Raw genomic sequence first — 10,312 nt, 5'->3', positions numbered from 1 at the left:
ATGATATTCAAGGTGAGGGTAGTTTTTAGCAGGGAAGAAAAATCCTTGCTGTAAAACCAAAGGTATTTTGTTAGATGGCAAAATGTGAGGAAAGGGTACAAAAAACTGCTGAAAAATATCAATCCCCACCCAAAGTGAATCCTGACAGCCTAAACTCTTGTTGAGTCTATGATTCTGTGACCCAGTTCCAACTCCCCTGCCATGAGCAGGGATGCCACTTGTCATTTTCTTGGGGTAGGACAACACTGAATTCCTCCACCAACTGCTGTTTGGTTTAATTTGTTTTACCTGGATGCTGAAACTACTGTATGTGGTTGACAAGAAGGAGGTCAAATCTGATGAGCTTCCTTGTTTGGTACCCGTTTAGGTACATCTGTTCTTCAAGTGACAGCCACAGATGCTGATGATGCCAACTATGGAAACAGTGCCAAAGTGGTGTACAGCATTCTCCAGGGACAGCCATATTTCTCAGTGGATCCAGAAACAGGTTAGTAATCCATCCAGCCTTGCATTGTTGCAATGAGAGAGACAGGATGGAGGGATCAAGGAGCTTAATATTTGCATTTATATGTTGGAACAGCCTTTGTCTTTGTTAAATGGGCACAGGAATCAAAATGAAAGCTTCTTCTGTTAAAATAATAGTATTACAGAACTGCTTTACCTGGGTATGAGAGCACTTCTGGAAGAGGAGTGTTGACTGTAAAGGTCAGCACTTCAGAAAGGGTCTAGAATATTCTAAAGGGTCTAAAGATTCATGAATGTATTAAAGCTTATCTTACACCAAAAAGCTTAACTTACACCAATTGCTGGGAACTTCACACAGTCACAGGATCACAGAATTGTCAGGGGTGAAAGGGACCTCAAGGATCATCCAATTCCAACCTCCCTGCCATGGGCAGGGGCACCTCACACTACAGCAGGTTGCTCACAGCCACATCCAGCCTGGCCTTCAACACCTCCAGGGATGAGGCTTCCACCACATCCCTGGACAACCTGTGCCAGGCTCTCACCACTCCCATGGGAAAGAACTTCTTCCTAACACCCAATCTGAATCTACCCACTTGTAGTTTTGCTCCATCTCCCCCAGTCCTATCACTCCCTGACACCCTAAAAAGTCCCTCCCCAGCTTTCTTGGAGCCCTTTTCAGATACTGGAAGGCCACATGAAAGTCTCCTCAGAGCCTTCTCCTCTCCAGACTGCACAACCCCAACTCCCTCAGACTGTCCTCATAGCAGAGCAGCTCCAGCCCTCTGCTCATCCTCGTGGCCCTTCCCTGTACACCTTCCAGCACCTCCAGATCTTTCCTGGAACAGAGTCTCCAGAACCGGACACAGAGCTCCAGGCGGAGTCTTGACAGAGAGGAGCAGAGGAAGAGAATCACCTCCCTTGACCTGCTGGCTCTGCTTCTCTTGATGCAGCCCTGGATGTGATTGACTTTCTGGGCTGCAAGTGCTCACTGCTGTCTCCTGTTGAGCTTCTCCTCCACCAGCACCCCTAAGGCCCTTTCTTCAGGGCTGCTCTCCAGCCTATAGCAGTGCTTGGGATAGCCCTGAGCCAGCTTCAGGACCCTGCCCTTGGTCTTGTTGAACCTCATGATGTTGCCATGGGCTCAGCTCTGCAGCCTGTCCAGGTCCCTCTGGATGGATCCCTTCCCTCCATCCTGTGTCTGCTGCACCACACAGCTTCGTGTCCTCAGCAAACCTGCTGAGGGCGCACTCAGTGCTACTGTCCATGGTACCACCAAAGAAGCAAGAAGCATTTCTATTTTGAAGCTTTAAAGCATGAATGGAAACCCTTTGAGCTGTTGTGCAGGAAATCAAGGAAGAGACAGACACAAGGAAAGGAAAAAAAAGAAGCAAAAACCGATCCTGTGTGATCTTCGGATATCTACAGCTCAAATCCTGGCTTACACAACCCCCATACAACAAGAGCCTCCCTCCAGATGTTTAACCCTAACGCTCATAATGCTTGGCAGGCATTGCATTAGCTGCCTCCTGCACCTTACCAACATTGTTCTGAGGTAAGAAAGGCAGAATTTAAGTGCAATTGCACCTAAATTCCCTGTAGTTCTTAATCCATTAAGCACACTCAAGTGATGGCTCATTTCCTTTGGAGAGAGTTTCTTTCCTAATGTGAGGGCATTATATATATGTGTATAAAAAAAAAAAAAGATTAAATATTAGATGGTTATAGTTTTAAAAGGGAGCATAATGATTTTGCCTAGGTTAAAGCATTTCTTTCCCCCCCCCACCATAGCTTTTTTGATCCCTCTCCATTGGTTCTTTTCTCCTCTGCTCTAAACATCTTTCCCAGGCATGAGAAGGGAAACAGGACCAGCACCAGACAGTTGCTAAGTGATGGCAGCCAGCAGAGAGTTTATGGGAGAGCCCTTCACAGCTTCCTTGCCCTCTATCCTGGCTCCAGCACCTCCACATCTCTCTTGCATTGAGGTGCCCAAAAATGGTCACAGTACCCAAGGTGTGGCCTGCCCAGAGCTGAGTCCCAGGGGACAATCCCCTCCCTCCTCCTGCTGGACACAGCATTGCTGATCCCAGCCAGGAGGCCTTTGGCTTTCTTGGCCACCTAGGCACACTACTGGCTCCTCTTCAGCCACTTGTCCATGAGCACCCCCATGTCCCTTCCTGCCAGCAGTCCCTTCCTGACACACTGCCCTATGCCCGCAGCATTGCTTGGGGTTGTTGTGCTCCAAGTGCAGGATCTGGCACTTGGCCTTGTTGAAGTTCATCCCATTAATGTTGGCCATGGATCCAATCTACCCAAGTCCCTCTGGAGATCCTCCCTACCCTCATGAAGATCAACATTCCCACCTAACTTTGTGTCCTCTGCAAAATTACTGATGGCACACTCATCAGAATAGGATAGAATAGAATAGAATAGAATAGAATAGAATAGAATAGAATAGAATAGAATAGAAAGAATAAACCAGGTTGGACGAGACCTTCAAGATCATTGTGTCCAACCCATCAACCAATCCAACCCACCTAAACAACTAACCCAGGGCACCAGAACTCTGTTACATTTATTTATCTTTTTATTTTTTTCTGGTTTATTTGTTTTTTCCCTTAAACTCACATTAAATCAGCCATAGATTGAAAGGCTTACTGCACTATACCTTGGCTTTATTACTGTGGATTAACATCTGCACAGTGTATCCCACGTAAATCCTATTAAAGACTCTGAGATTAAAGTGAGTGGTGCTTAGTCTGGAGAAGAGGAGGCTCAGGGGAGACCTTCTTGCTCTCTACAACTCCCTGAATGGAGGTTGTTGCCAGGTGGGGGTTGGTCTCTTCTCCCAGGCAACCAGCACCAGAACAAGAGGACACAGTATCATGCTGTGCCAGGGGAAGTTTAGGCTGGAGGTGAGGAGAAAGTTCTTCACAGAAAGAGGAATTAGCCACTAGAATGTGCTGCCCAGGGAGGTGCTGAAGACCCCATCCCCGAAGGTGTTCAAGAAAGGCTTGGATGTGGCACTTGGAGCCATGGTTTAGTTGTCAGGAGGTGTTAGGTATTAGGTAATATGTTGGACTTGATGACCTCTGAGGTCTTTTCTAAGCTGGATGATTCTGTGATCTGTGATTCCTTTCCTTCACCTCACTGTCTCTTCTTCTTCTTTTTGTTTGTTTGGTTGTTTTTTGTTGTTGTTGGTTTTTTTTTCCTTTCTTTTTCTCTTTTCTCCAAGGCATAATCAGGACTGCTTTACCAGATATGAGCAGAGAAAACAGAGAACAGTACCAAGTGGTCATCCAGGCCAAAGACATGGGAGGACAGATGGGAGGCCTGTCAGGGACCACCACAGTGAACATCACGCTGACTGATGTCAATGACAATCCACCTCGCTTCCCCCAGAGTATGGAGCTTCTAACAGTTCTCTTCTTATCCAAGGAACCTCTCTAAAAAGAGCTCTTTCACTCTCACCATCTGGGATCTTTATTTCTCCTGTGCTGTTTTAATAGCAGAAAGGTTTGCCCACTGCTGTGCTTGTTTATGTGGCAGCCACACAAAGACCAAAGGGAATTTCTGCTCCTGTGTTTGCAACGGCAAAATGGTTCTTGGAGTGAGAAACTTGCTTCCCACTCTTGCTCAGCTTACAGGAATGTGAGCTGTAAAAACATCTAGGCCAATTGCAGGGATTCAACAGCCTTCAGAGGAACTCAATTACACAATAAAAGAGTTTGTGTTTTCACACTCTTCATAGGATCATAGAGTCATGGAATATAGATTCATAGAACACGGAGTGCTAGAAAGATAGACTCATACAATCACTGAATCATAGAATGGGTTGGGTTGGAAGGAAACTCCAAAGGTCATCTAGCCCAACCCCCTCTGCAGTCAGCAGGGATCAGGCTGCACAGAGCCCACTTGAGCCTCACCTTACATATCTCCAGGAATGGGACCACAACCACCTCCCTGGGCAACCTGTTCCAGTGTTCCACTACTCTCCTGGGGCAGAAATTTTTAATCACATCCAATCTAAATCTGCTCTTCTCCAGTTTGAAGCTGTTGCCCCTTGTCCTGTCACTGCAGACCTTTGTGAACAGTTTCTCTCTATCCTTCTTGTAGCCTCATTCAGGTATTGGAAGGCTGCAATTAGGTCTCCCTGGAGCATTCTTTTCTCCAGGCTGAACACCCCCAACTCCCTCAGCCTGTCCTCATAGCAGAGGTGCTCCAAACCCCTGACCATTTTTGTGGCCCTCCTCTGCACCTGCTCCATCAGCTCCATGTCCTTCCTGTGTTGAGGGCTCCAGAGCTGGACACAGTACTGCAGGTGAGGTCTCAGCAGGACAGAACAAAGAGGCAGAATCACCTCTCTCAATCTGGTGCAGCCCCCTTAGTTCTCATGTTTAGGCCAACAGAGAGTTCAGCAGATTTCTGATGTACTGCCTTGCATAGGTAGAGCTGGTCTGAAGATTTGATCTGCTGGAAGTCTAAGCAGTTAGTTAAGGTACTTGTAGTCTGTGTTCAGCTCTTAATGCTGAATGTTTTTGGTAGTCCAGACTAGTCTGACACAATGAAGGGGGTCTAAAATATCACTGTAGAATGAAAAATGGCAAACAGCTGAAGGTTGCACAGTACAAAAAGCTTCACAGTATCTTACTACAGATCTTTCCAGGCCAGGCCAGGCCAGGCATGAAATCCCAAACTGTTATAACCAGGGTCTGATGGAAAAAAATGTGCAGCTTCAGATCAGTGCCTGCTGGAAAAAAATGTCCCCATTATAAAATCTGAATTCATAGTATCATAGAATGGTTAGGGTTGGAAGGGACCTCAAGGATTATTTAGTTCCAACCCCCCTTTGCCATGGGCAGGGACACCTCATACTACAGCAGGTTGCTCACAGCCACATCCAGCCTGGCTGCAAACACCTCCAGGCAGGAGGCTTCCACCACCTCCCTGGGCAACCTGTGCCAGTCTCTCACCACCTTCATGTGGAACAACTTCTTTCTAACATCCAATCTCAATCTACCCAGTTCTATTTTTTTTTCCATTACCTTCCAGTCCTATCCCTACCTGACACCCTAAAAAGTCCCTCCCCAGTTTTCTTGTAGCCCCCTTCAGATACTGGAAGGACACAATTAGGTCTCCTCAGAGCCTTCTCTTCTCCAGACTGAACAGACACAACTCCTTCAGTCTGTCCTCAGAGCAGAGCAGCTCCAGCCCTCTGCTCATACTCATGGCCCTCCTCAGGACACCTTCCAGCACCTCCAGATCATTCCTGTAATAGAGGCTCCAGAACTGGACACAGTGCTCCAGGTGGGGTCTCAGCAGAGTAGTGCAGAGGGGGAGAATCACCTCCCTTGACCTGCTGGCTATACTCTCTTGCTACAGCCCAGGATGTGATTGGCTTTGTGGGCTGCAAGTGCTTACTGCTGGCTCCTCCTGAGCTTCTCCTCCACCAGCACTCCCAGGTCCTTTTCTTCAGGGCTGCTCTCAATTGCTTGCTAGCTGCTGGCACTGGTAAAGGACCAGAATGGGTCTCTTTACAAATCCCCCAAGGACTGAACAAATAGAACTGATTTAGAAAACACTTTCCTGGACCTGAAGAAACTTGAAAAGTGCTTCAATATTGTGGCAGTAAGTACACACAGAATGGTTTAAATAGGTCATCCTGGAACAGACTTCAAGAAACATTAGAACATTCTGGCTGTGGGAGAAAGGATGCCTGAAATTGCATACAACATTTCTATCTCTATTTATGATGACAAATTGTCTTTCAAAAAGGCAGAGGAGGGGAAGCACTGCAGCCCTCATAAAGAAAATATCATTTGAAACCACACTTGGAGTGTACTTGCTAAGAACCACCTTCACATGGCAAATTCAAACAGCAATTTTTACTAACCTTCCTGTGTGACTTCAGGAAGCAATACTGTTTAAGCTTATATAAGCATGATATAGCCCATAATATCTTGGCAAATCATAGAAACACAGAGTTGTCAGGGTTGGAAGGGACCTCAAGGATTATTTAGTTCCAAGCCCCCTGCCATGGGCAGGGACACCTCACACTACAGCAGGTTGCTCACAGCCACATCCAGCCTGGCCTTCAAACCTTCCAGGCATGAGGCTTCCACCACCTCCCTGGGCAACCTGTGCCAGGCTCTCACTACCCTCATGGGGAACAGCTTCTTCCTAACATCCAATCTCAATCTATCTATTCCTATTTTCTTTTTCCATTCCACTTGGTCCTATCTCTCCCTGACAACCTAAGATGTCTCTCCCCAGCTTTCATGTAGCCCCCTTCAGATACTGCAAGGCCGCAATCAGGTCACCTTGGAGCCTTCTCCTCTCCAAACTGAACAACCTCAACTCTCTCAGTCTGTCCTCAGAGCAGAGCAGCTCCAGCCCTCTGCTCATCCTCGTGGCCCTTCTCTGGACACCTTCCAGCACCTCCAGATTCTTCTGTGATAAGGGCTCCAGACCTGGACACAGTACTCCAGGTGGGGTCCACTCACCTTTCCTCCCCTCCCCTCTCCTCAAATCTCCTCTCCTCATTTCTCCCCTCCTCTCCTCATTTCTCCTCTCCTCTCCTCTCCCTAATGTGAGGCAGCAACAAGTCAAAATATGGCCTGAAGCAGGGAGTAAATTGCAAATGCAAGCAACAGGAGCTAATGTCAAGATCTAAAGGGACATTTCTTAGAGGGGCAGAAGAAAGGGGAAATGGCAAAGCACACTGTGGAGTGCTGGTTGTTCAGCCTGCATTAAGGACCAGATTTTCTGCGTTGCTTCCTGCAAGGCATCCTGGGCAGTTAAAGGACATAGGCCTGCTTCAATTGAATTTAAATGCCACCATTATGAAAATCTCCCAGCTTCTGAATTCAGCTGTACTTTAAACCAGATTAGCCATCTCTCATGCCAGAGCAAAAGCTCTTACTGTGCAGCGTTCCACACAACACCACAAAAAAAAGCAGGAATGCTTTCAGGTGCAAAAAGCACTCAAGGGAGCATTTCTTCTGGAAGGAGTCATAAGTAGCATGATTAAATCTGTTCTTCTAGAGCATTTCTGGCCCCAGAATTGTTCTGAATATGAACAAGCCTTCAAACTTGTGGCTCAGTTGCCAGGCATTCAAACTTTCAACCCATTTCCAGGCTGGCTTAAGGGCCAGCCCAGCCCTCCCAACTGACAAGCAATAATATGTGTTTTTAGTCAGGGTGGATTGCAGCCAAACAGCCTGCTGCTGAGTTTTCACTTACAACCTTGCATTTGCAGCAGCAAATACAATTTAGCACCAAGCTGTACCTTTCATTATGTGACATGGCCATACAAAACAGAAGGAATTTGCTGTGACTCTTTTGTACTTGGTACAGACATGGATGGAAGCTCATTCAGCACTCAGGTGTTTTGTCTATTCCCTGTACCTGAAAGGCAATTAAAGGACCCTTTAAGTGCCTTAAATAAAGCAAAGGACATGGAAATACTGGAATTTGGCTGGTTGCAAGAAACATATTTGACTGTACCTCACTCAAAACTCAATACAATTAATACAAGCTGCTACTGGAACCCTTCAAATAAGGATTGTGCACTTTATCAGGGGGCAGTTTGTCAGATTTAAGGTATTTTTTTCTGTGTTCTTACTTCACTCAACAAATCAATTTATGTGAGAAAAATGTTCAAAACAAGCATCAAATCTGCAGCCCTCAACACAGGAAGGACATGGAGCTGATGGAGCAGGTCCAGAGGAGGGCCACAAAAATGCTCAGGGGGTTGGAGCACCTCTGCTGCGAGGACAGGCTGAGGGAGCTGGGGGTGTTCAGCCTGGAGATGGGAAGGCTTTAGGGAGACCTAACAGCATCCTGCCAGAACCTGAAAGGGGCCTAAAAAAAGGATGGAGAGAGACTGTTTGCAAAGGCCTGCAGTGAGAGGATGAGAGACAGTGGCTTCAAACTGGAGAAGAGCAGATTTAGATTGGATGTGAGGATCAAGTTCTGCAACATGAGGGTGATGGAACACTGGAACAGGTTGCCCAGGGTGGCAGTTGGGGCCACATGCCTGGGAATATTCAAGGTGAGGCATGTCAGGGCTCTGGGCAACCTGATCTAGTTGAGGATGTCCCTGCTGAGTGCAGAGGAGGTTGGGCTGGGTGACCTTTGGAGGTCCCTTCCAGCCCAGCCCATTCTATGGTTCCAAGATTCTGTGATTCAGTGATTGTACGATTGTGGAACACCACATGTAAAATGCTGATTGTCTATCTGATTATATATACTTTTAAAAGAGTTTCCTCATATCAAATGACTGAAAACACAGATTGGGAAATATTTGTGCCTTGCTAGTGATGAAAGGTCTGCATTGTCTAGTTCTGACTGCTCAACATAACCACCTGATACCTTTATCTGCTCAATATAACCATCTGATACCTTTATCTGCAACAAAATCAGATTTTTCTATCACAAATGTTGTCAGACAAATACAAATAAATTCACTTTTCATACAGGTAGGCAAAATTAAAATGTCTGTGTAATCAGAATTGTTTCTAGCAAGCCCTGATTATAAAAACATTAAATGAAGCCAACCATTGAAAACTCACTAAAAGGATATTCAGAGTGAATAAAAGACAACCTGAATGCATCTGCATTTCAATTAACTCTAGCAGTTAACTTGAACATGTGTCCAAATTCTCTTTGCAATGACAGAATCACAGACTTATTGAAGCAGGAATAGACCTCTGGAGATCATCCAGCCCAGCTTATGACCTAACACCACCACACCAACCAGACCATGGCACTAAGTGCCACATCCAATCTCTCCTTAAACACCTCCAGGGATGATGACTCCACCACATCCCTGGGCAGTCCATTCCAGTCTCTAATTCCCCTTTCCATCAGGAAGTGCTTCCTAACATCCAATCTAAACCTCCCCTGGCACAGCTTCAGGCCATGTCCTCTCCTCTTGTCACAAGTTGCCTGGGAGCAGAGCCTCACCCCCACTTGACTACAACTTCCCTTCAGGTAGTTGTAGAGTGTGAGAAGGTTCCACCTGAGTCTCCTCTTCTCCAGGCTGAACACCCCCAGCTCCCTCAGCCTCTCCTCATCAGAATTTCCCTCCAGTCCCTTCCCCAGTCTCATTGCTCTCCTTTGGACCTGCTCCAGCACCTCAAGATCTTTCTTGCAGTGAGGGGCCCAGAGCTGCACAGAGTGCTCAAGGTGAGGCCTCCCCAGTGCTGAGCACAGGGCAGAATTCCATCCCCAGTCCTGCTGGCTACACTATTCCTGACCCAAGCTATGAAGCCATTGGCCTTTGGTGCCACCTGGGCACACTGCTGGCTCACGCTCAGGCATGACTCTTTAGCATATATTGCCAATAACAGAGGAATGAATCACTTTTTCCTCACAGAACACCTGCAAGTCCTGAACATATTTTTCAGAAGGATTTTTTAATCTATTCTATTTCAGTCCCTTTCCAAAATCCACATTAGTGTCTACAGTCTTGTGTGTTGAGAATACTAAACAAAAAGTCCTAATACTTCTGAATATTTCTGGAACACTTCTAGAAAGCTAAGAGAAAAATAAATACAATCACTGTTAACTGAGTGACTAATCCCAGGCACTGATATAGACTGGGCAGGGACTGGCTGGAGAGCAGCCCTGAAGAAAAGGACCTGGGGGTGCTGGGGGAGGAGAAGCTCAGCAGGAGCCAGCAGTGAGCACTTGCAGCCCAGAGAGCCAAGCAGAGCCTGGGCTGCAGCAAGAGAAGTGTGGCCAGCAGGTCGAGGCAGGGGATTCTCCCCCCCTGCTCCACTCTGCTGAGACCCCAGCTGGAGTACTGTGTCCAGTTCTGGAGCCTCTATTACAGGAAGGATCT

The 10,312-nt window shown here is 46.8% G+C and overlaps 1 protein-coding gene across 2 annotated transcripts in view; it reads left to right on the top strand.

The window, feature by feature from the left end:
• The first annotated feature begins 369 nt into the window (after positions 1-369).
• LOC137452512 (cadherin-9-like) overlaps positions 370-10,312 on the top strand; it is a 39,662-nt gene continuing 29,719 nt past the window's right edge. Inside the window, exons 1-2 of one of the 2 annotated variants that reach the window (XM_068160981.1) lie at positions 370-487; positions 3,701-3,868. In XM_068160981.1, coding sequence (XP_068017082.1) covers positions 3,727-3,868 — 142 coding nt within the window. In that variant the 5' untranslated portion in view covers positions 370-487; positions 3,701-3,726. The remainder of the gene's footprint in view (positions 488-3,700; positions 3,869-10,312) is intronic. The other variant, XM_068160980.1, reaches the window with a different exon arrangement.

This window comes from Melanerpes formicivorus, unplaced genomic scaffold, assembly GCF_026170545.1.
Source record: "Melanerpes formicivorus ecotype bairdi unplaced genomic scaffold, bMelFor1.0.p_v2 SCAF_55, whole genome shotgun sequence".
Taxonomy (NCBI): Eukaryota; Metazoa; Chordata; class Aves; order Piciformes; family Picidae; genus Melanerpes; species Melanerpes formicivorus.
Note: the sequence above shows the minus strand (reverse complement) of the source record. Positions and strands in the feature narration are given on the sequence as shown.